At 62.0% G+C, this 25,860-nt stretch overlaps 2 protein-coding genes across 2 annotated transcripts; both read right to left on the bottom strand.

Annotated features, from left to right (window-relative positions):
• Positions 1 to 2,375: 2,375 nt before the first annotated feature.
• PRKCG (protein kinase C gamma) lies at positions 2,376 to 20,986 on the bottom strand (the record flags this gene model as incomplete). The annotated part of the gene is made up of 18 exons (XM_080639758.1): positions 2,376 to 2,865; positions 4,403 to 4,543; positions 5,509 to 5,616; positions 5,852 to 5,932; positions 6,723 to 6,861; positions 7,893 to 7,955; positions 8,178 to 8,269; positions 9,242 to 9,415; positions 11,962 to 12,108; positions 12,199 to 12,228; positions 12,989 to 13,076; positions 14,024 to 14,158; positions 15,690 to 15,846; positions 17,166 to 17,297; positions 18,396 to 18,507; positions 19,171 to 19,253; positions 20,046 to 20,077; positions 20,826 to 20,986. The coding sequence occupies 18 exons, from the start codon at positions 20,984 to 20,986 to the stop codon at positions 2,683 to 2,685; spliced, it is 2,058 nt and encodes a 685-aa protein (XP_080495884.1). The 3' UTR covers positions 2,376 to 2,682.
• Positions 20,987 to 24,638: 3,652 nt separating this feature from the next.
• On the bottom strand, positions 24,639 to 25,526 carry LOC308232546 (myeloid-associated differentiation marker homolog; the record flags this gene model as incomplete). Its single annotated transcript, XM_080639757.1, has 1 exon — positions 24,639 to 25,526. One exon carries the CDS (start codon positions 25,524 to 25,526, stop codon positions 24,639 to 24,641), a length of 888 nt encoding a protein of 295 aa, XP_080495883.1.
• Positions 25,527 to 25,860: the final 334 nt, after the last annotated feature.

Genomic DNA, 25,860 nt, shown 5'->3' with positions numbered 1-25,860 from the left:
CACGTATGACCCCCATACATATATGACCCCATACACGTATGACCCCATACACACATGACCCCCATACACGTATGACCCCCATACATATATGACCCCATACACGTATGACCCCATACACACCTGACCCTGCACACACATGACCCCCATACACATATGACCCCCATACACACATGACCCCCATACACGTATGACCCCCATACATATATGACCCCATACACGTATGACACCATACACACATGACCCCGCACACACATGACCCCGCACCGACATGACCTCGCACCGACATGACCCCGCACACACATGACCCCGCACACACATGACCCCGCACACACATGACCCCGCACACACATGACCCCGCACCGACATGACCCCGCACCGACATGACCCCGCACACACATGACCCCGCACACACATGACCCCGCACACACATGACCCCGCACACACATGACCCCGCACACGCGTGCCCTCACCCGCTCACGCCGTTGCCGGCTGCCGTGTCCCCGAGGCCCCGGGCGCCATGAGAGCGGGAAGGGCAGCGGGGACGGACACGGGACCGGGGGGGGGGGATCGATGGAGGCGGGGGGGGGATGAAGGACGCGATGGGGGATGCGGGATGGAGACGGGAATGAAGGGCAGAGGGATGCAGGGATGTGGGACAGGGATGGGGGATGGATATGGGATGGGGGGGATGGATACGGGATGGGGGGGATGGATACGGGATGCGATAAGGGGATGGATACGGGATGTGATAAGGGGATGGATACGGGATGCAATAGGGGGATGGATACGGGATGTGATAGGGGGATGCGGGGGGACAGACGGACACGATAAGAAAGGATGCAGGGATGGACCAACAGCCAGGCACGGGGATGTGCTGGAGGATGCAGGGAACGGACACGGGATGCGATGGGAGGGATGCAGGAACGGACACGGGATGCGATGGGAGGGATGCAGGGAACGGACACGGGATGCGATGGGAGGGATGCAGGAACGGACACGGGATGCGATGGGAGGGATGCAGGGAACGGACACGGGATGCGATGGGAGGGATGCAGGGACAGGGAAGGGATGCGATGGGAGGGATGCAGGAACGGACACGGGATGCGATGGGAGGGATGCAGGAACGGACACGGGATGCGATGGGAGGGATGCAGGAACGGACACGGGATGCGATGGGGGGGATGCAGGAACGGACACGGGATGCGATGGGAGGGATGCAGGGACAGGGAAGGGATGCGATGGGAGGGATGCAGGAACGGACACGAGATGCGATGGGGGGGATGCAGGAACGGACACGGGATGCGATGGGAGGGATGCAGGAACGGACACGGGCGGGACGCGCTGGCGGAGGCCGAGGAGACGAAGGGTCCGGCGGAAGGAGCCGAAGCGGCCGCGGCCGAAGCCGAACGGAGCCGAACGGAGCCGAAGCGGCCGCGGCCGGAGCCGAGGGACGGACGCGGGGACGCAGCGAGCGGCGGCCTCGGGGGGGGGGGGGGGGGGGGATGATGATGATGGGGGGGGGGATGGGCCCCCCCTTTCCCCTCCCCCCCCCCGCGGCCACTGTGACGTCACGGAGCGGCCGCGCTTAAAGGGACCGCGCGCGATCGCCCCCCCCCTTCTCTACCCCTCCCCCATCATGGGGACCCCCCCAAATGGGATTTGGGGACCCCCCCAGTACAGGGACCCCCCCCAAGCCCTATAACAGGGACCCCCCCTATAAAGTAGGGCTCAGGACATTGAAGATCCCCTCTGCCCCCAAACCGGGGTCCCAGCACTTCGGGCCCCCCCCATAAGAGGACGCGGGGTTTTGGGGTCCCCCCCCCCAAAGACGAACGGACTCAGGCACCGGCTCATTCGCTTTTATACTTAAAGGCATTGGGGGGGGGGAAATTGGGGGGTCCCTGGGGTGGGGGGTTTGGGGGGGTCCGTGGTGGGCAAAGCGCCCCCCAGCTCATCCGGGGGGAGTCACAGCTGGAGGGGGGCTAAAAGGGGGGAGGCCCCAATGATGGGGACCCCCCTTAAATCAGTGCTGTGCTATAAGAGGGAATAGGGGGGGAATAAAGGGAGGCCCCCCCAAGTGATCGGGCCCCCCCCAAATCAGTGATATCCTATAGCAGCGAGTAGGGGGGGAATAAAAGGGGACCCCCCCAAAAAAGGGGGACCCCCTAAATCAGTGCTGTCCTATAGTGGAGATGGGGGGGAAAAAGGGGGGACCCCCAAATGAACGGGGTGTCCCCAAATCGGGGTGCGTTTGGGGGTCTTAAGTGCGGGGGGGCCCTCAAATCAGTGCTGTGCAATAGGGGGGAACAAAGGGGGGGACCCCCCAAATCAGAGCTGTCCTATAGTGGGAATGATGGGGGAATAAAGGAGGGATCCCCCTAAATCAGAGCTGTCCTATAGTGGGGATGGAGGGAAAAAAGGGGGGGACCCCCAAATCAGTGCTGTGCTATAAGAGGGAATAGGGGGGAATAAAGGGGGGACCCCCCAAATCGGTGTGTGGGGGTCCTAACTCGAGCGGACCCCCCCAAATCACTGATGCCCTATAGCGGCGAATGGGGGCGGAATAAAGGGAGGACCCCCCCATAGAAGGGGCGCCCCAAATCAGTGCTGCGCTCTAAGAGGGAATGGGGGGGGGAATTAAAGGGGGGACCCCCCCTCCACCACCAAAAGGGGGTGCGGGGCTCAGACGAGGGAGCCGGGGGGGGCCGGGAGGCGCAGGTCGGGGTGCACGAAGTCGGGGTTGGTGTAGGTGAACCCCGCGAAGTCGCCTTGGTCCAGCCCGGCCAGGACCAGCTGGTCCGGGGGGGTGAGCGCGGGGGGGGCCCGCGTGAAGAACTTGTCAAAGTTCTCCCCATTGCGGCCACACTGAACGGGGGGGGGGGGGGACCCCGGAATTGAACCCAGCGGCATCATCAAACCCCCCCACCCCCCCAGCAGCAACAGGAATGGGAGCGTCCGGAGAGAGGACACCCCCCCACCACCACCACCACCGTAATGGACCAGCCCAAAAGGGGAGGTGGGCAAAAAGAGGGGGCGTCAGTGATGGAGATCCCGCGGGAATGGACCCATCCCAGTAATGGACCCCCAATAATGGACCCCCCAATAATGGACCCCCCCAATAATGGACCCATCCCAATAATGGACCCCCCAATAATGAACCCCCCCAATAATGGACCCATCCCAATAATGGACCCCCCAATAATGAACCCCCCCAATAATGGACCCATCCCAATAATGAACCCCCCCAATAATGAACCCCCCCAATAATGGACCCATCCCAATAATGAAACCCCCCAATAATGGACCCCCCCAAATAATGGACCCATCCCAATAATGAACCCCCCCAATAATGGACCCCCCAATAATGAACCCCCCCAATAATGGACCCCCCAATAATGGACCCCCCCAATAATGAACCCCCCCCAATAATGGACCCATCCCAATAATGGACCCCCCAATAATGAACCCCCCCAATAATGGACCCCCCAATAATGAACCCCCCCAAAAATGAACCCCCCCCAATAATGGACCCATCCCAATAATGAACCCCCCCAATAATGGACCCATCCCAATAATGGACCCCCCAATAATGAACCCCCCCCAATAATGGACCCCCAATAATGGACCCCCCCAATAATGGACCCCCCCAATAATGGACCCCCCCAAAGAGGGGACCCCAAAACAGGGACCCCCAACCCCGCCCCCACAAGCAGGGACCCCCAACCCCCCCCCCATTGAACCACATGGACACAGCCCCCCCCCATCCGGGCACACCCGGGGGGGTCCCCCCATTTCCCGGGGGGGGGGGGACGCAGACAGGAACAGACAAAGGAGCCCGGGGGGGGCACACGGACAGACACAGAGAGAGAAGAGCCGGGTTTAGCGCTGAGCCCCCGGGCAATGGGGGGCAATGGGGGCGCTATGGGGCACCGTGGGGGCGCTGTGGGGCACTATGGGCACGCTATGGGGCACTGTGGGGGCACAATGGGGCACTATGGGGATGCTATGGGGGTGCTATGGGGCACTATGGGGGCGCTATGGGGCACGATGGGGGTGCTATGGGGGCGCTATGGGGCACTGTGGGGCGCCGTGGAGCACTATGGGGGTATCTATGGGGCACTATGAGGCACCATGGGGGCACTATGGGGGTGCCTATGGGGCACTCTGGGGCACTATGGGCACTATGGGCTGCTATGGGGCGCTATGGGGATGCTACGGAGCACTATGGGGTATCTATGGGGGTGTCTATGGGGCCCTATGGGGCGCTATGGGGCACTACAGGCCGCAATGGGGCACTGTGGGGCACTATGGGGAGCTATGGGGCGCTATAGGGCACTATGGGGCATTATGGGGTATCTTTGGGGGCGCTATGGGGCGCTATGGGGCGCTGTGGGGCACTCACCGGCTGCGGGGTGAAGGGGGGGGGCAGCTCCAGGCGCTCGAGGCGCTCCCAGTCCGTGCGCCGGAAGAAGGGGTGGGAGCGGACGTCCTGCTCCCCCCCCGGGCCTGCCCCCAGGCGCTTCCCGGGGTGCTTGGTCAGGAACTGGGGGGCAGCGGCAGTCACAGACCCATAGAGACCATAGAGACCCATAGAAACCATAGAGACCATAGAGACCATAGAGACCCATAGAGACCATAGAGCCCATAGAGACCATAGAGACCATAGAGACCCATAGAGACCATAGAGCCCATAGAGTCCATAGAGACCATAGAGACCATAGAGCCCATAGAGACCATAGAGACCATAGAGACCATAGAGACCATAGAGACCATAGAGACCCATAGAGACCATAGAGACCATAGAGACCCATAGAGACCATAGAGACCCAGAGAGACCCAGAGAGACCCAGAGAGACCCATAGAGACCATAGAGCCCATAGAGCCCATAGAGCCCATAGAGACCAGAAAGACCATAGAGACCATAGAGACCCATAGAGACCATAGAGCCCATAGAGACCATAGAGACCATAGAGACCCATAGAGACCATAGAGACCCAGAGAGACCCAGAGAGACCCAGAGAGACCATAGAGACCCATAGAGACCATAGAGCCCATAGAGCCCATAGAGACCAGAGAGACCATAGAGCCCATAGAGACCCATAGAGACCCATAGAGACCATAGAGACCATAGAGCCCATAGAGCCCATAGAGCCCATAGAGACCATAGAGACCCATAGAGACCATAGAGACCATAGAGACCCAGAGAGACCCAGAGAGACCCAGAGAGACCATAGAGACCATAGAGACCATAGAGACCCATAGAGACCATAGAGACCATAGAGACCCATAGAGACCATAGAGACCATAGAGACCCATAGAGACCATAGAGACCCAGAGAGACCCAGAGAGACCCAGAGAGACCATAGAGACCCATAGAGACCATAGAGACCCATAGCGCCCGATAGAGACCCATGGAGACCCATAGAGACCATAGAGACCCATAGCGCCCCATAGAGACCCATAGAGACCATAGAGACCCATAGCGCCCCATAGCGCTGGGCCCCTCACCCCCTTGCAGATGGCCACGGCCTCGCGGGACAGCGCCTTGGGGTACGTCACCGTCTGCTCCATGATGGACTGGAAGAGCTCGTCCTCATCCTCCCCATCAAAGGGGGGCTGCAGGGGGGGTCAGCACCAACAGAACACCCCAAAACCAGCCCAAACCACCCCAAAACCAGCCCAAAACACCCCAAAACCAGCCCAAACTGCCCCAAACCACCCCAAACCGCCCCAAACCACCCCAAACCGCCCCAAACCGCCCCAAACCGCCCCAAACCACCCCAAACCGCCCCAAACCGCCCCAAACCGCCCCAAACCAGCCCAAACTGCCCCGAACCGAGCCCAAGCGCACCTGCCCCGCCAGCATCTCGTAGAGCAGCACCCCAAAGGACCACCAGTCCACGGACTTGCCATAGGGCTGGTAGGCGATGATCTGGGGGGGGGGGGAACCCCAGTGCTATGGGTGCCCCCCCCCACATCTGGGTGCCCCCCCCCCATCTGCCTGCCCATTGACTCCCACCATTTGTGCCCCCCTCCCCATTGCTGGGTCCTCCTATCTTTCTATAGCACCCCATAGCGCCCCATAGACCCCACACCCCCCATAGCCCCATAGGGCCCCATAGCGCCTATCACGCCCCATATCCCCAACACCCCCCATTACCCCCCATACCGCCCATAGCCCCCATACCCCATAGCCCCCATACCCCCCATAGCCCCATAGTGCCCATCACGCCCCGTAGCACCCCATATCCCCCACACCCCCGATACCCCCCATACCCCCCATAGCCCCATAGCCCCCATACCCACCATAACCCCATGGGTCCCATACCCCCCATAGTCCCATAGCGCCCCATAGCCCCCACACCCCCCATAGCCCCATAGCGCCCCATAGCCCCCATCATGCCCCATATCCCCCACACCCCCGATACCCCCCATACCCCCCATAGCCCCATAGCCCCCACACCCCCCATAGCCCCATAGCGCCCCATAGCCCCCATCATGCCCCATATCCCCCACACCCCCGATACCCCCCATACCCCCCATAGCCCCATAGCCCCCACACCCCCCATAGCCCCACAGCGCCCCATAGCCCCCATCATGCCCCATATCCCCCACACCCCCGATACCCCCCACACCCCCCATAGCCCCATAGCCCCCACACCCCCCATAGCCCCATAGCCCCCATAGCGCCCCCCGCGCCCCACAGCGCCCCCCGGCGGCACCTCGGGGGCGATGTAGTCGGGGGTGCCGCAGAAGGTGCGGGTGGTGGCGCCCGGGAACATGTTCTCCTTGCACATGCCGAAGTCCGTGATCTTCACGTGACCCTGGGCGTCCAGCATCACGTTATCCAGCTTCAGGTCCCTGCCGAAGGAGGGGGGGGGCGTTGGGGGGGGGTCCATTGGGGGGGGACCCCCCATAAAGGGGAGGGGGTTAGGGTTAGGGTTAAGGTTAAGGTTAGGGTTATGGTTAGGGTTAGGGTTAGGGTTAAGGTTAGGGTTAGGGTTAGGGTTAAGGTTAGGGTTAGGGTTAGGGTTAAGGTTAGGATTAGGGTTAGGGTTAGGTTTACGGTTAAGGTTATGGTTAGGGTTAGGGTTAGGGTTAGGGTTAGGGTTAAGGTTAGGGTTAGGGTTAGGGTTAAGGTTAGGGTTATGGTTAGGGTTATGGTTAGGTTTAGGGTTATGGTTATGGTTATGGTTAGGGTTATGGTTAGGGTTAGGGTTAGGATTAAGGTTATTGTTATGGTTAGGGTTAGGGTTAGGGTTAGGGTTAGGGTTAGGGTTAGGATTAAGGTTATTGTTATGGTTAGGGTTAGGGTTAGGGTTAGGGTTAGGATTAAGGTTATTGTTATGGTTAGGGTTAGGGTTAGGGTTAGGGTTAGGGTTAGGATTAAGGTTATTGTTATGGTTAGGTTTTTGGGGGGGCACCTGTAGGGTTAGGGTTAGGGTTAGGGTTAGGGTTAGGGTTAGGGTTAGGATTAAGGTTATTGTTATGGTTAGGGTTAGGGTTAGGGTTAGGATTATGGTTATTGTTATGGTTAGGGTTAGGGTTAGGGTTAGGGTTAGGGTTAGGATTAAGGTTATTGTTATGGTTAGGGTTAGGGTTAGGGTTAGGGTTAGGGTTAGGATTAAGGTTATTGTTATGGTTAGGGTTAGGGTTAGGGTTAGGATTATGGTTATTGTTATGGTTAGGGTTAGGGTTAGGGTTAGGGTTAGGATTAAGTTATTGTTATGTTTAGGTTTTTGGGGGGGCACCTGTAGATGAGGGTTAGGGTTAGGGTTAGGGTTAGGGTTAGGGTTAGGATTAAGGTTATTGTTATGGTTAGGGTTAGGGTTAGGGTTAGGTTTAGGGTTAGGATTAAGGTTATTGTTATGGTTAGGTTTTTGGGGGGGCACCTGTAGATGATGCCTTGGTTGTGCAGGAAGAAGAGGCCGATGGCAATTTCGGCTGCGTAGAACCTGTGGTGGCAAAGGGGAGGGTTGATATGGGGGGATTTGGGAAGGGGGTGTTGGGGTGAATGGGGAGGAAATGGGAGGTTAGGGGGAGAGAAGGAGGGGTTGGGGGTCTCCAAATTGAGAGTGAGGGGCACTTGAGTGGTATTTGTGGGTCAATGGGGGGCACTTGGGGGTCGCTGTGGGTCGGTTGCGGGTCACCAGCAGGGGTCGCTGCGGGGCACTCACGTGGCGTGCGGCTCTTTGAACTTGCCGACCTGCTGGATGTGGTACATGAGGTCCCCGCCGGTGACGTATTCCATGACGAAATAGAGCCGGTCCTGGGGGGGCGTGGCCAGCGGCGACACGTGACCCGCAGCGCTCCCGTTAGCCCCCCTTATCCCATAGCCCCCCATACCCCCATAGCCGCCATTACACCCCCATAGTCCCCCAGTACACCCCCAAAGCCCCATAGCCCCCATACCCGCATTACCTCTGATACCTCCGTACACCTATAGCCCCATAACCGCCAAACCCCCATTACACCCCTATACCCCCCATAGCCCTAGAGCCCCCATTACCCCCATTACCCTCCATAGCCCCCATACCCCCCATAGCCCCCATCACCCCCATTACTTCTCATTACCTCCCATATCCCCCATAGCCCCATAGCTCCTCCATAGCCCCATTACCTCCCATAGCCCCATTGCCCCCATTACCCCCATTACTCCCCATATCCCCATAGCTCCCCATTACACCCCCATACCCCCCATTACGCCCCATAGCTCCCCATACCCCCATTACCTCAAATACCCCCGTACCCCCCATAGCCCCATACCCGCCATCACTCCCCATTACCCCCCATAGCCCCATTACCCCCCCATACCCTTCATACCCCCCATACCCCCCATAACCCCATTACCCTGCATACCCCCCATAACCCCATTACCCCCCATACCCCCCATAGCCCGATTACCCCCCATCCCCTTCATACCCCGGTTACCCCCCATAGCCCCCATACTCCCCATACCCCCATTACCCCCCATCCCCTTCATACCCCGGTTACCCCCCATAGCCCCCATACTCCCCATACCCCCATACCCCCCATAGCCCCATTACCCCCATTACCCCCCATAGCCCCCATAGCCCACATACCCCCCATTACCCCCATACCCCCCATAGCCCCCATAGCCCCATTGCCCCCATTACCCCCCATAGCCCCCATAGCCCCCATACCCCCCATTACCCCCATACACCCCATAGCCCCATTACCCCCATTACCCCCCATAGCCCCCATCCCCCCCCCCCCTCACCGCGGTCTGGAAGGTGGAGTGCAGGTGGGTGAGGAAGTGGGGGCGGGGCCCCAGGGCCAGCACGCGCCGCTCCACCAGGGTGCAGGCGGCGTCATCGTCCTGGACCACCACGTCCTTCTTGAGGATCTTGATGGCGAAGAGCTCGGCCGTGCCGCGCCGCTCGGCCAGCACCACCTGCGCGCCGGGGGGGGGGATCAGCTGCAGCGCCCCCCTGCGACCGGTTACAGCGCCCCCCTGCGACCGGTTACAGCGCCCCCCTGCTACCGGTTACAGCGCCCCCCTGCGACCGGTTACAGCGCCCCCCTGCGACCAGTTACAGCGCCTCCTGCGACCGGTTACAGCGCCCCCCTGCGACCGGTTACAGCGCCCCCCTGCGACCGGTTACAGCGCCCCCCGCGACCGGTTACAGCGCCCCCCTGCGACCGGTTACAGCGCCCCCCTGCGACCGGATCCAGCGCCTCCTGCGACCGGTTACAGCGCCCCCCTGCTACCGGTTACAGCGCCCCCCTGCGACCGGATCCAGCGCCTCCTGCGACCGGTTACAGCGCCCCCCTGCGACCGGTTACAGCGCCCCCCTGCGACCGCATCCAGCGCCCCCCTGCGACCGGTTACAGCGCCCCCCTGCGACCGCATCCAGCGCCCCCCTGCGACCGGTTACAGCGCCCCCCTGCTACCGGTTACAGCGCCCCCCTGCGACCGGATCCAGCGCCTCCTGCGACCGGTTACAGCGCCCCCCTGCGACCGGATCCAGCGCCCCCCTCCGACCGGTTACAGCGCCCCCCTGCGACCGCATCCAGCGCCCCCCTGCGACCGGTTACAGCGCCCCCCTGCTACCGGTTACAGCGCCCCCCTGCGACCGCATCCAGCGCCCCCCTGCGACCGGTTACAGCGCCCCCCTGCTACCGGTTACAGCGCCCCCCGCGACCGGTTACAGCGCCCCCCTGCGCCCGTTTTGGGGCTCCCCGCACCCGTTTTTGGGGTCCCTTTGGGCATTTTTGGGGTCCCCAAGCCCGTTTCTGGGGTCCATTTGCCCGTTTTGGGGGGTTTCGTGACCCGTTTTGGGGTCCCCCCTCACGTTTCCGGGGGCCTTTTGGGTGGGTTTGGGGTCCCCAAGCCCATTTCCGGGTTCCCTTTCCTCATTTTCGGGGTCCCTTTCCCCATTTCCGGGTTCCCTTTCCTCATTTTCGGGGTCCCTTTCCCCATTTCCGCGTTCCCTTTCCCCATTTCCGGGTTCCCTTTCCCCATTTTTGGGGTCCCTTTCCCCATTTTCGGGCTCCCTTTCCCCATTTCCGGGGTCCCTTTCCCCATTTTCGGGGTCCCTTTCCCCATTTCCGCGTTCCCTTTCCCCATTTTCGGGCTCCCTTTCCCCATTTCCGCGTTCCCTTTCCCCATTTTCGGGGTCCCTTTCCCCATTTCCGGGGTCCCTTTCCCCATTTTTGGGTTCCCTTTCCCCATTTTCGGGGTCCCTTTCCCCATTTTCGGGGTCCCTTTCCCCATTTCCGCGTTCCCTTTCCCCATTTCCGGGTTCCCTTTCCCCATTTCCGGGGTCCCTTTCCCCATTTCCGGGTTCCCTTTCCCCATTTTCGGGGTCCCTTTCCCCATTTTCGCGTTCCCTTTCCCCATTTTTGGGGTCCCTTTCCCCATTTTCGGGGTCCCTTTCCCCATTTCCGCGTTCCCTTTCCCCATTTCCGGGTTCCCTTTCCCCATTTTCGGGGTCCCTTTCCCCATTTCCGGGTTCCCTTTCCCCATTTTCGGGGTCCCTTTCCCCATTTTCGGGTTCCCTTTCCCCATTTTCGGGGTCCCTTTCCCCATTTCCGGGTTCCCTTTCCCCATTTCCGTGTTCCCTTTCCCCATTTCCGGGTTCCCTTTCCCCATTTCCGGGTTCCCTTTCCCCATTTTGGGCTCCCTTTCCCCATTTTCGGGCTCCCTTTCCCCATTTTTGGGTTCCCTTTCCCCATTTCCGGGTTCCCTTTCCCCATTTTCGGGCTCCCTTTCCCCATTTCCGGGGTCCCTTTCCCCATTTCCGGGGTCCCTTTCCCCATTTTCGGGGTCCCTTTCCCCATTTTTGGGGTCCCTTTCCCCATTTCCGGGGTCCCTTTCCCCATTTTTGGGTTCCCTTTCCCCATTTTCGCGTTCCCTTTCCCCATTTTCGGGGTCCCTTTCCCCATTTCCGGGGTCCCTTTCCCCATTTCCGGGGTCCCTTTCCCCATTTCCGCGTTCCCTTTCCCCATTTTCGGGGTCCCTTTCCCCATTTTCGGGGTCCCTTTCCCCATTTCCGCGTTCCCTTTCCCCATTTCCGCGTTCCCTTTCCCCATTTTCGGGTTCCCTTTCCCCATTTCCGGGCTCCCTTTCCCCATTTCCGGGTTCCCTTTCCCCATTTTCGGGTTCCCTTTCCCCATTTTCGGGGTCCCTTTCCCCATTTCCGCGTTCCCTTTCCCCATTTTTGGGGTCCCTTTCCCCATTTTCGGGTTCCCTTTCCCCATTTTCGGGTTCCCTTTCCCCATTTTCGGGGTCCCTTTCCCCATTTCCGCGTTCCCTTTCCCCATTTTTGGGGTCCCTTTCCCCATTTTTGGGGTCCCTTTCCCCATTTTTGGGGTCCCTTTCCCCATTTCCGCGTTCCCTTTCCCCATTTTCGGGCTCCCTTTCCCCATTTCCGGGTTCCCTTTCCCCATTTCCGGGGTCCCTTTCCCCATTTCCGGGCTCCCCAGGCCCGTTCCCACCTTGCCGAAGCTGCCCTTGCCCAGCACCATCAGGAAGGTGAAGTCCCCGAGCCGGGAGCGCCCGGAGCTGAAGAAGCCGCGTTTGGGATCCGTGGGGCTGGGGGAGGGCGACGGCGCCGGCGAAGGGCCTGGCCCCCGGCGCACCTTCTGTGGGGTCAGCAGAGGGGCACGGGGTCAGCGGGGGGTCACGGAGGGGGTCACGGATGGGGTCACCGAGGGGTCAAAGGTCACCGTTACCTCGTAGAGCTCCAATGGGTAGTTACAGGCCTGGAAGAGATGGGGGGGGTGGGGTCAATGGGGTCCGTGGGGCTCAATGGGGCTCAATGGGGCTCATTGGGGCTCAATGGGGGTCAAGGGAGGTCAAGCGGGGTCAATGGGGTCCGTGGGGCTCAATGGGGCTCAATGGGGCTCATTGGGGCTCAATGGGGGTCAAGGGGGTCAAGCGGGGTCAATGGGGCTCAACGGGGCTCAATGGGGCTCAATGGGGTTCACTGGGGCTCAATGGGGGTCAACGGGGGTCAATGGAGGGCAATGGGGCTCATTGGGGGTCAATGGTGCTCAATGGGGGTCAATGGGGGACAAGGGGGTTCAATGGGTCTCAATGGGGCTCATTGGGGGTCAATGGGGCTCAATAGGGGTCAATGGGGGTCAAGGGGGGTCAAGGGGGGTCAAGGGGGGTCAATGGGACTCAATGGGGCTCATTGGGACTCAATGGGGCTCAGTGGAGCTCAATGGGGCTCAGTGGAGCTCAGTGGGGGTCAATGGGGGTCAATGGGGGTCAATGGGGGTCAATGGGGGTCAATGGGGTTCAAGGGGGGTCAATGGGGCTCAAGTGGGTTCAAGGGGGCTCAATGGGGGTCAATGGGGTTCAAGGGGGGTCAATGGGGCTCAAGGGGGTTCAAGGGGGCTCAATGGGGGTCAATGGGGTTCAAAGGTGGTCAATGGGGCTCCTTGGGGCTCAATGGGGGTCAATGGGGTTCAAGGGGGGTCAATGGGGCTCAATGGGGGTCAATGGGGGGGTCATCACCTCAAACTTGGGCCGGAGGCCGCAGTCGTCGGTGTCGGCCACGGGGACGTTGTAATATTCCCCCTCCTCCTGGTTCAGCAGCTTGAACCTAGCAATGGGGCAGTTGGGATCAATGGGGCTCAATGGGGGTCAATGGGGCTCAGTGGGGCTCAATGGGGGTCAATGGAGGGCAATGGGGCTCATTGGGGCTCAATGGGGCTCAATGGGGGGCAAGGGGGCTCAATGGGGATCAATGGGACTCAATGGGGGTCAGTTGGTGTCAATGGATATCAATGGTGCTCACTGGTGGTCAGTGGGTGTCAATGGGGGTCAGTGGGGCTCAATGGGGTTCAATGGGCTCAGTGGGTGTCAATGGGGCTCAATGGGTGTCAATAGGGCTCAATGGGTGCCAGGGGGTGTCAGTGGCGCTCAGTGGGGCTCAACGGGTGTCAATGGGGCTCAATGGTGCTCAGTGGGGCTCAATGGTGCTCAATGGTGCTCAATGGGTGTCAATGGGGCTCAATGGGTGTCAATGGGGCTCAATGGTGCTCAGTGGGGCTCAATGGGTGTCAATGGGGCTCAGTGGGTATCAGTGGTGCTCAATGGTGCTCAATAGGGCTCAATGGGTGCCAGGGGGTGTCAGTGGCGCTCAGTGGGGCTCAACGGGTGTCAATGGGGCTCAATGGTGCTCAGTGGGGCTCAATGGTGCTCAATGGTGCTCAATGGGTGTCAATGGGGCTCAATGGGTGTCAATGGGGCTCAATGGTGCTCAGTGGGGCTCAATGGGTGTCAATGGGGCTCAGTGGGTATCAGTGGTGCTCAATGGTGCTCAATAGGGCTCAATGGGTGCCAGGGGGTGTCAGTGGGGCTCAATGGGGCTCAACGGGTGTCAATGGGGCTCAATGGTGCTCAGTGGGGCTCAATGGTTCTCAATGGTGCTCAATGGGTGTCAATGGGGCTCAATGATGCTCAGTGGGGCTCAATGGTGCTCAATGGGTATCAATGGTGCTCAATGGTGCTCAGTGGGGCTCGATGCGGTCCCGGCCCCGCGCTCACCACCCGTCCACGTGGCCCTTGAGCAGCTCGGCCACCCCGAAGCTCATGGCGCCCATGAAGTCGTTGCGGGAGGTGCGGTCCCAGTCCCACACCTCCACCGAGAGGCGGCGCTCGGCGTCTCCAGGGCGCAGCGTGCTGGGGACATGGGTGGGGCATGGGTGGGGCATGGGTGGGGCATGGGTGGGGCATGGGTGGGGCAAGGGTTGGGCAGAGGTGGGACAGGGTGGGGCATGGGTGGGGCAGGGGTGGGGCAAGGGTTGGGCAGAGGTGGGACAGGGTGGGGCATGGGTGGGGCATGGGTGGGGCAAGGGTTGGGCAGAGGTGGGACAGGGTGGGGCATGGGTGGGGCATGGGTGGGGCAGGGGTGGGGCAGGGGTGGGGCAAGGGTTGGGCAGAGGTGGGACAGGGTGGGGCATGGGTGGGGCATGAGTGGGGCAGAGGTGGGACGGGGTGGGGCATGAGTGGGGCAGAGGTGGGACGGGGTGGGGCATGGGTGGGGCAGGGGTGGGGCAAGGGTTGGGCAGAGGTGGGGCATGGGTGGGGCATGGGTGGGGCAGAGGTCGGGCATGGGTGGGGCAGGGGTGGGGTAGGGGTGGGGCAGAGGTGGGACAGGGTGGGGCATGGGTGGGGCAGGGGTGGGGCAAGGGTTGGGCAGAGGTGGGACAGGGTGGGGCATGGGTGGGGCAGGGGTGGGGCAGGGGTGGGGCAGGGGTGGGGCAAGGGTTGGGCAGAGGTGGGACAGGGTGGGGCATGGGTGGGGCAGAGGTGGGACGGGGTGGGGCATGAGTGGGGCAGAGGTGGGACGGGGTGGGGCATGGGTGGGGCAGGGGTGGGGCAAGGGTTGGGCAGAGGTGGGGCATGGGTGGGGCATGGGTGGGGCAGAGGTCGGGCATGGGTGGGGCAGGGGTGGGGTAGGGGTGGGGCAGAGGTGGGACAGGGTGGGGCATGGGTGGGGCAAGGGTGGGGCAGAGGTGGGACAGGGTGGGGCATGGGTGGGGCAAGGGTGGGGCAGAGGTGGGACAGGGTGGGGCATGGGTGGGGCAGGGGTGGGGTAGGGGTGGGGCAGAGGTGGGACAGGGGTGGGGCAGGGGTGGGGCAGAGGTGGGACAGGGTTGGGGCAGGGGTGGGGCAGAGGTGGGACAGGGTGGGGCACGGGTGGGGCATGGGTGGGGCATGGGTGGGGCAAGGGTGGGGCAAGGGTGGGGCGGGGTGGGGCAGGGGTGGGACATGCATGACACACACGACACATGCATGAAACACGGTTGACACACGACACACGTATGACTCAGGTATGATGTATGACATGTATGACACACATGACCCACATACGACACACGACACACAGAGAACACACGCATGATACACGATACATCCTCGTATGACCCGAGTATGACACACGCATTACACACATGACACACATGTGACACATGTATGACACACGCATGACACATATATGACCCACGCATGACACATGTATGACCCACTTATGACACATGTATGACACACGCGTGACACATATATGACCCATGCATCACACAGGTATGACACACGCATGACACACGCATGACACTCGCATGACACATGCATGACACACGCATGACACACGCATGACACACGCATGACACATGTATGACACGCATGACCCACGCACGTGTCCCCCGCTCACAAGAGGAAGGCCTCGTTCCAGACGGGGTTCAGCGTGGCCTTCACCGTCCGCGTCTTCTGCTTGGAGAGGTTCTTGGGGTCCGGGATCAGCTTCAGCTTCACGTAGGGATCCGAGAGCCCGTTGGGATCCATCGGGATCAGGTTCCGCGCCTCCCCCACTGCGGGCACAGGGGGCGATGGGAGCGGGGAGCCAGGACTGGGGGGGCCGGGGGGGGCGCTTCAGGGGCGCTTTGGAGCATTTTGGGGGGTTCCAGGAGCAGTTTGGGGTGGTTCAGAGGCGGGTTTGGGGGTTTCAGGGCCATTTTTGAGTGTTTCAGGGCTGTTTTGGGGTGGTTTTGGCTGTTTCAGAGGCATTTTGGGGTGTTTCAGAAGCGTTTTGGGGTGTTTTTGGGAGTATCAGAGGCGTTTTTGGGTGTTTCAGGGGCGTTTTGGGGTGGTTTTGGGTGTTTCAAAGGCGTTTTGGGGCGTTTTAGGGTGTTCCAGGGGCGTTTTGGGGCATTTCAGAGGCATTTTGGGGTGGTTTTGGGTGTTTCAGAGGCGTTTTCTGGTATTTCAGAGGCGTTTTGGGGTGTTTCTGGGTGTTCCAGGGGCGTTTTGGGGTGGTTTTGGGTGTTTCAGAGGCGTTTTCTGGTATTTCAGAGGCGTTTTGGGGTGTTTCTGGGTGTTCCAGGGGCGGTTTGGGGTGGTTTTGGGTGTTTCAGAGGCGTTTTCTGGTATTTCAGGGGCGTTTTGGGGTGTTTCTGGGTGTTCCAGGGCGTTTTGGGGTGTTTTTGGGTGTTTCAGAGGCGGTTTTGGGTATTTCAGAGGCGGTTTAGGGTGTTTCCAGGTGTTTCAGGGTGTTTTGGGGTGTTTTTGGGTGTTTCAGAGGCGTTTTGGGGTGTTTCGGAAGCGTTTTGGGGAGTTTTTGGGAGTTTCAGAGGCGTTTTTGGGTGTTTCAGGGGCGTTTTGGGGTGTTTTTGGGTGTTCCAGGGGCGTTTTGGGGCATTTCAGAGGCGTTTTGGGGTGGTTTTGGGTGTTTCAGAGGCGTTTTTTGGTATTTCAGAGGCGTTTTGGGGTGTTTCTGGGTGTTCCAGGGCGTTTTGGGGTGGTTTTGGGTGTTTCAGAGGCGGTTTTGGGTATTTCAGAGGCGGTTTAGGGTGTTTCTAGGTGTTTCAGGGGCGTTTTGGGGTGGTTTTGGGTGTTTCAGAGGCGGTTTTGGGTGTTTCTAGGTGTTTCAGGGGCGTTTTGGGGTGGTTTTGGGTATTTCAGAGGTGGTTTAGGGTGTTTCTAGGTGTTTCAGGGGCGTTTTGGGGTGTTTTTGGGTGTTTCAGGGGCGTTTTGGGGTGGTTTTGGGTGTTTCAGGGGCGTTTTGGGGTGTTTTTGGGTGTTTCAGGGGCGTTTTGGGGTGTTTTGGGGTGTTCCAGGGGCGTTTTGGGGTGGTTTTGGGGTGTTTCAGGGCCGTTTCTGGGCGCTGCGGGTGCCCCGGCGGCGCCGTTACCGGTCACGTGCAGCTGCTCCCCCGGCAGCGCCTGGATGCGGAGCTGGAGGCGGCCGCGGCGCTCGGTGTGGTCGACGCCACAGAGGCTGGGCACGCTCTGCACGCAGCGCTTGTGCACGTTCATCTCGCAGCCTGCAGGGGGCACCAGCGCCAGGCACCCACTGAGCCCCACTGAGCACCCATTGAACCCCATTGAGCACCACTGAACCCCATCGAGCACCATTGAACCCCATCGAGCACCATTGAACCCCATTGAGCCCCACTGAACCCCATTGACCCCACTGAGGCCCACTGAGCACCATTGAACCCCACTGAGCACCACTGAACCCCACTGAACCCCATTGAGCACCACTGAGCACCATCGAAACCCACTGAACCCCATTGACCCCATTGAGCACCATTGAGCACCATCGAACCCCACTGAACCCCACTGAACCCCATTGACCCCACTGAGCACCACTGAGCACCATTGAACCCCATTGAACCGCATTGAACCCCATTGAACCCCATTGAGCACACTTTGAGCACTCATTGAACCCCATTGAACCCCATTGAGACCCCACTGAACCCCACTAAACCCCAATGAACCCCATTGTAACCCCATTGAACCCCATTTAGCACCCATTGCACTACATTGTGCACCCATTGCACCCATTGCACCCCGTTGAGCATGCATCGCACCCATCACCCCCATCACCCCCATTGCCCCCATTGCCCCATCACCCCCATCACCCCCATCGCCCCCATTGCCCCCATCGCCCCCACTGACCCCATTGCCCCATCACCCCCATCACCCCCATCGCCCCCATTGCCCCCATCGCCCCCACTGCCCCCATTGCCCCATCACCCCCATCACCCCCACTGCCCCCATTGCCCCTATTGCCCCATCACCCCCATCACCCCCATTACCCCCATTGCCCCATCACCCCCATCACCCCCACTGCCCCCATTGCCCCTATTGCCCCATCACCCCCATCACCCCCATTACCCCCATTGCCCCATCACCCCCATCACCCCCATTGCCCCCATTGCCCCTATTGCCCCATCACCCCCATCACCCCCATTGCCCCCATTGCCCCATCACCCCCATCACCCCCATCGCCCCCACTGCCCCCATTGCCCCATCACCCCCATCACCCCCATTGCCCCCATTGCCCCATCACCCCCATCACCCCCATCGCCCCCACTGCCCCCATTGCCCCATCATCCCCATCGCCCCCTCGCGCTCACAGGAGCACTTCATGCCCTGGTGCACCAGCCCATAGAGCAGGGAGCCGCAGTGGTCGCAGAAGGTGGGGCTGCTGTAGCTGTGCAGGCGGAAGCGGTGCTTGTTCCGGGGGTCCTGGGGGTGCACAGGGGATGGGCCGTGCCCGCCCCCCATAGACACCAATTACCCCCCATAGGAACCCAATTACCCCCCATAGACACCAATTAACGCCCATAGACACCAATTAACAACCATAGACACCAATTACCCCCCATAGGACCCCAATTACCACCCATAGGAACCCAATTACCCCCATAGACACCAGTTAACACCCATAGACACCAATTAACACCCATAGACACCAATTACCCCCATAGACACCAATTACCCCCCATAGGACCCCAATTATCACCCATAGACACCAATTACCCCCCATAGGACCCCAATTACCACCCATAGACACCAATTACCCCCCATAGGACCCCAATTACCACCCATAGACACCAATTACCCCCCATAGGACCCCAATTACCACCCATAGACACCAATTACCCCCATAGACACCAATTACCCCCCATAGGACCCCAATTATCACCCATAGACACCAATTACCCCCCATAGGACCCCAATTACCACCCATAGACACCAATTACCCCCCATAGGACCCCAATTACCACCCACAGACACCAATTACCTCCCATAGCACCCCAATTACCACCCATAGACACCAACTGCCGCCCCACAGGGACCCATATCCCCCCTATAGGGACCCTCCATGGGCCCCCCCCATGAACTCACGTCCGTCTGCGGCCCCTTCCCGGCCCCCGGGCACTCGAAGGTGACGAACTCATGGCAGCGCTTGTGCACCACGAAGCTGCAGACTATGGGGGGGGGGCAGAGGGGGGGCCCTAAGTACCCCCATACACCCCATAATAACCCCAGGACCCCCCTAAGTACCCCCCATGCACCCCATAATAACCCCAGGACCCCCCTAAGTACCCCCCATACACCCCATAATAACCCCAGGACCCCCCTAAGTACCCCCCATGCACCCCATAATAACCCCAGGACCCCCCTAAGTACCCCCCATACACCCCATAATAACCCCAGGACCCCCCTAAGTACCCCCCATACACCCCATAATAACCCCAGGACCCCCCTAAGTACCCCCCATACACCCTATAGGAGCTCCATCACCCCCCACCTGTTGCTTAGCAACGGCCCCAGCTGCCCGGCAACGCTCCATGGCAACCGCTGCCCCCCTCCAGCCAATCAGCGCCCAGGCCACGCCCACTTCCCCCCCCCGATCCCCCCCAACGTGCTCTGGGTACCCGGGGGGGGGGGGAAGAGGGGGTCCCATAGGGGTCCTATGGGGGCCATAGGGGGGGTCCCATAGGGGGGCCCCATAGGAGGGTCCCATGGGGGAGGTCCCATAGGGGGTTCCCATAGGGGGGTCCCATGGGGGAGGTCCCATAGGGGGGTCCCATAGGGGGATCCCATGGGGGAGGTCCCATAGGGGGTTCCCATAGGGGGGTCCCATAGTGGGGGTCCCATAGGGGGGTCCCATAGGGGGATCCCATGGGGGAGGTCCCATATGGGGTTCCCATAGGGGGGTCCCATAGTGGGGGTCCCATAGGGGGGTCTCATAGGGGGGTCCCATTGGGGGGGCTCACCCATGCACTGCAGGCCCTGCTTCCCGATGCCCCTGGGGAGGAGAAGGCGCCGTCACCCCCGGGGGTCACCCATGGGGCTAGACGGGGTCCCCATGACCCCCATATTGGGGTCTATGGGGCCCACTTGCCCCTGGCACTGGGCGCAGGGGGTCCCTAAGGCCCTGCCATTGGGGTCCACGGGGACCCTGATTTATGGGTCCTTATAGATCTCTATGGGTCTCTCTATGTCTCTCTATGGGTCTCTATGGTCTCTATGGGTCTCTATGGTCTCTATGGTCTCTATGTCTCTCTATGGTCTCTATGGGTCTCTATGGGTCTCTATGGGCTCTATGGGCTCTATGGGTCTCTATGGTCTCTATGGGCTCTATGGGTCTCCATGGGCTCTATGGGCTCTATGGGTCTCTATGGGCTCTATGGTCTCTATGGGCTCTATGGGTCTCTATGGTCTCTATGGGCTCTATGGTCTCTATGGGCTCTATGGTCTCTATGGGTCTCTATGGTCTCTATGGGCTCTATGGTCTCTATGGTCTCTATGGTCTCTATGGGCTCTATGGTCTCTATGTCTCTCTATGGGTCCCTATGGGTCGCTGTGGGTCGCTGTGGGTCGCTGTGGGTCCCTATGGGTCGCTGTGGGTCGCTGTGGGTCGCTGTGGGTCCCTATGGGTCGCTGTGGGTCTCTATGTCTCTCTATGGGTCGCTGTGGGTCCCTATGGGTCGCTGTGGGTCGCTGTGGGTCGCTGTGGGTCCCTATGGGTCGCTGTGGGTCGCTGTGGGTCTCACCAGATGAAGTCGGTGCAGTGGCTGCAGAACGTGGGCTGCTTGAAGAACCGCGCCGTGAAGCGGTGGCTCTTGACCTCGTGAACCACCTTGTGCCGCAGCGCCCCCCGGCGGCAGAACAGCGGCCGCGCCGCGCGCTCCCCCTCCGGCCCCGCCAGCGCCATCGGCCACGGGGGGGGGCTGCGGGGAGGGGGGGCAGGGGTGGGGATGGAGCCAAAGGGATGGGGATGGAGCAATGGGGATGGGGATGAAGCCATGGGGATGGAGCAATGGGGATGGAGATGGAGCAATGGGGATGGAGATGGACCAATGGGGATGGAGCCGTGGATTCATGGACGGAGCCATGGGGATGGAGCCAAAGGGATGGGGATGGAGCCAAAGGGATGGGGATGGAGCCGTGGGGATGGAGCAATGGGGATGGAGCCGTGGATTCAGGGATGGAGCCATGGGGATGGAGCCAAAGGGATGGGGATGGAGCAATGGGGATGGAGATGGAGCAATGGGGATGGGGATGGAGCCGTGGGGATGGAGATGAAGCCATGGGGATGGAGCCGAAGCCATGGGGATGGAGCCATGGGGATGGAGCCGTGGATTCAGGGATGGAGCAATGGGGATGGAGCCATGGGGATGGAGCCATGGGGATGGAGCCCTGGATTCAGGGATGGAGCCGTGGATTCAGGGATGGAGCAATGGGGATGGAGCCGTGGATTCAGGGATGGAGCCGTGGGGATGGAGCCATGGGGATGGACCAATAGGGATGGAGCCATGGATGTGGGGATGGAGCCGTGGATGCAGGGACGGGTGCACAGACACATGGATGGACCCACAGACACACGTGCGCACACACAGAGGGACCCACGGACACGGGCATGGACCCACGGATGGACCCACAGCCCCATTGACGGACCCACAGCCCCACTGTTGCACTTCATAGACCCATTGATGGACCCATACACCATGGATGCACCCACAGCCCCACTGATGCACCCACAGCCCCATTGATGCACCCACAGCCCCACGGAAGGACCCATGCATCCACTGACGGGGGGGGGAAGTCTCACTGCCACCCCCAACGAGGGCTGCGCCCACCCACCCCTCACCCACGGACACATGGACAGACCCACGGATGGCCCCATAGACGGCCCCACAGCCCCACACACAGCCCCATAGACCCACAGACAGCCCCATTGATGGCCCCGTAGACCCACAGACAGCCCCAGAGATGGCCCCATGGAGAGCCCCATCGATGGCCCCACAGCCCCATAGCCCGCCCCATAGACGGCCCCCCCGCCCCACACAGACCCGCGGTCGCGCAGCTCCAGGCACGGGGGGGGGGGGGGGGGCCACGGACCCAGGGACCGAGCGGCAGCGCCGGACCGCGGGCAGGGGGGGCGTGGCCTGGGGAAGGGGCGTGGCCACGGCGAGGGGGCGTGGCCCCGAGGGCGCCCCCAGCCCTGCGGCTGTGGGGGGCGTGGTTTGAGGGAGGGGCGGGGCCTGGCGGGGCCTTGGCCAATGGGAGGCGCCCGATCCCTGCGGCTGCGGGGGCGGGGCTGGCGGAGGGGGCGTGGCCACTGGGGGGGCGCGCCCGGCCCTGCGGCTGTTGGGGGCGGGGAGGAGCGGAGGGGGCGGGGCTTGAGCGCAGGGGGCGGGGCTTGTCTTAAAGGGGACGCGGCGCCCTAGGAGCGGGTTTGTGGGGCCGGGGGGGGGGGGGGGGGGCAAGGGGGGAACCCAACCCCCCCCCCAAAGGCTTCTGGGAAACGGGGACGGGTCCCGGGGGGGCCCAGACCCAGATTGGGCGAAACGGGGGCGCGGGGGGGTCCCCTCCCCCCATCCCCCCCTTCCCCCCCCCGGGACCCAGGACACATTCGTGTCTTCCCCCCCCCCCCCCCCAGCCAATAGGGCGCGGGGGGCGTGGCCTGCAATGGAGAGGCCCCGCCCACTGCCCCCCCCCCATAAAGAGGCAGCGGCTCCTTTAAGAGGTGGAAACGTCCCTTTAATGTCACCCCCCCCCCCCCCCCGTGGGGCTCCTTGCGCCCCATAGAGGGTCCGTGAGCCCCGTATGGGGCTGGTGCTGCCCCATAGAGGGTCCCCGGTGCTCGTCGGCTGCTGGATCCTGCCCCACAGACACCCCCCAAGGCCGGTTTGGAGCCATTCGGCACCGGATCGTGCCCCGTGGAGACCCCATAAAGGGACAGATCCTGCCCCATAGAGACCCCAAAGCGCCCCATAAGGAGCCGGATCCTGCCCCATAGAGACCCCAAAGCGCCCCATAAGGGGCCGGATCCTGCCCCATAGAGACCCCAAAGCGCCCCATAAGGAGCCGGATCCTGCCCCATAGAGACCCCAAAGCGCCCCATAAGGGGCCGGATCCTGCCCCACAGAGACCCCAAAGAACCCCATAAGGGGCTGGTTCCTGCCCCATAGAGACCCTAAAGTGCCCCATAGAGACCCCAAAGCGCCCCATAAGGGGCCAGATCCTGCCCCACAGAGACCCCAAGGCGCCCCATAGAGACCGCAAAGAGCCCCATAAGGGGCTGGATCCTGCCCCATAGAGACCCCAAAGCGCCCCATAGAGACCCCAAAGAGCCCCATAAGGGGCTGGATCCTGCCCCATAGAGACCCCAAAGCGCCCCATAGAGACCCCAAAGAGCCCCATAAGGAGCTGGATCCTGCCCCACAGAGACCCCAAAGCGCCCCATAGAGACCCCAAAGCGCCCCATACAGACCCCAAAGAGCCCCATAAGGGGCCAAATCCTGCCCCATAGAGACCCCAAAGCGCCCCATAAGGGGCCGGATCCTGCCCCATGGACACTCCAAAGAGACCTCAAAGCACCCCATAAGGGGCCAAATCCTGCCCCATAGACACCCCAAAGCTCCCTATAAGGGGCCAGATCCTGCCCCATAGAGACCCCAAAGCGCCCCATAGAGACCCCAAAGAGCCCCATAAGGGGCCAAATCCTGCCCCATAGACACTCCAAAGAGACCCCAAAGCACCCCATAAGGGGCCAAATCCTGCCCCATAGACACCCCAAAGCTCCTTATAAGGGGCCAAATCCTGCCCCATAGAGACCCCAAAGCGCCCCATAGAGACCCCAAAGAGCCCCATAAGGGGCCAAATCCTGCCCCATAGACACTCCAAAGAGACCCCAAAGCACCCCATAAGGGGCCAAATCCTGCCCCATAGACACCCCAAAGCTCCTTATAAGGGGCCAAATCCTGCCCCATAGAGACCCCAAAGCGCCCCATAGAGACCCCAAAGCGCCCCATACAGACCCCAAAGAGCCCCATAAGGGGCCAAATCCTGCCCCATAGAGACCCCAAAGCGCCCCATAAGGGGCCGGATCCTGCCCCATGGACACTCCAAAGAGACCCCAAAGCACCCCATAAGGGGCCAAATCCTGCCCCATAGAGACCCCAAGCGCCCCATAGAGACCCCAAAGAGCCCCATAAGGGGCCAAATCCTGCCCCATAGAGACCCCAAAGCGCCCCATAGAGACCCCAAAGCGCCCCATACAGACCCCAAAGAGCCCCATAAGGGGCCGGATCCTGCCCCATAGAGACCCCAAAGCGCCCCATAGAGACCCCAAAGCGCCCCATACAGACCCCAAAGAGCCCCATAAGGGGCCGGATCCTGCCCCATAGAGACCCCAAAGCGCCCCATAGAGACCCCAAAGAGCCCCATAAGGGGCCGGATCCTGCCCCATAGAGACCCCAAAGCGCCCCATAGAGACCCCAAAGCGCCCCATAGAGACCCCAAAGCGCCCCATAAGGGCCCGGATCCTGCCCCATAGAGCCCCCCCCCCCCCCCCGCCCCGCTCAGCCCCGCAGCACCAGGACCCTCCCGCACTGCGCCAGGTCGAGGCCGTAGAGGCCGAGCCCGAGCCCGCTCAGCACCGCCACGAGCACGACGCGGTCCCAGGGGCAGGCGGGGCCGCAGCCCGGGGGCCTCCGCGCGCGGCCGCCGAGCTCCTCCCGGAAGCCGTACAGGGGCCACAGCACCGAGGCCGCCGCGTAGGCCGCGACCCCGGCGGCCGCGTAGAGCCCCAGCGCCCTGCGGGCCCGCTCCGGCTCGGCCGCGCAGGCCCCGCAGGCCCCGCAGAGGCAGCCGGCGACCAGCGCCAGGCCCACGGCGAAGGCCCCGCAGTAGAGGCCCAGGCACCAGCGCCAGGCCTCGGGCCCGGCCCCCGCGCCCTGCTCGGCCGCCAGCCCCAGCAGCACGAGGCTCAGCGCGGCCTCCGCCACCTTGAGCAGCCCGGCGGGGGTCGCCAGGAACGGCGCGGCCTGCCCGGGCCTAGCGCGGTCGCGGAGCACCTCGGCCCCGTAAAGCGCCGTGGCCAGGCCCGAAGCGACGGCGGCGGCGGCGCGGAGCGCTCGGGGCCCGGCCCCGTCGTTGTTGCCGCCGCCGCCGCCGCCGCCGTCGCGGAGGTGCCCGAGCGGCCACAGGACGGTGGCGGCGGCGCAGGCGGTGGCGGCGGCCGCGGCGTGCGCCAAGGGGAGGTCGCGGCGGGCCGGGAGGCGGCGCCAGGCCTCGGCCCCCAGCAGCAGCGCGGAGCCGGCGCACGACAGGGCCCAGGCGGCGGCGCAGCCCGGGCCCTCCCCCGGCAGCCAGCGCCCCCCAGCGGCCGCCGTGCTGAACGCCACGAGGCAGCTCAGCGCCTGCGCACAGCGCAGCGGGGACAGCGGCGGGAGGCAGAGGAGCGGCATCGCTGCGGGGGGGGGGGGGGAGAGGTCAATGGGGGGGTGTAGGGGGTCTATAGGGGGGTATAGGGGGGTATGGGGAGCTATGGGGGACCTATAGGGGAACAATAGGGGGCTATGAGAGGGGTATAGGGGTTAGGGGGGGGTATAGGGGGTCTATAGGGGGGTATGGGGGGACCTATAGGGGGCTATGGGAGGGGTATAGGGGTTATGGAGGGGTATAGGGGGTCTATAGGGGGGTATGGGGGGCTATGGGGGACCTATAGGGGAACAATAGGGGGCTATGAGAGGGGTATAGGGGTTAGGGGGGGGTATAGGGGGTCTATAGGGGGGTATGGGG

The sequence above is a fragment of the Psittacula echo genome (genome assembly GCF_963264785.1).
Source record: "Psittacula echo genome assembly, contig: SCAFFOLD_125, whole genome shotgun sequence".
In the NCBI taxonomy this organism is placed as follows: domain Eukaryota; kingdom Metazoa; phylum Chordata; class Aves; order Psittaciformes; family Psittacidae; genus Psittacula; species Psittacula echo.
This window is presented reverse-complemented; position numbering and strand designations above follow the sequence as displayed.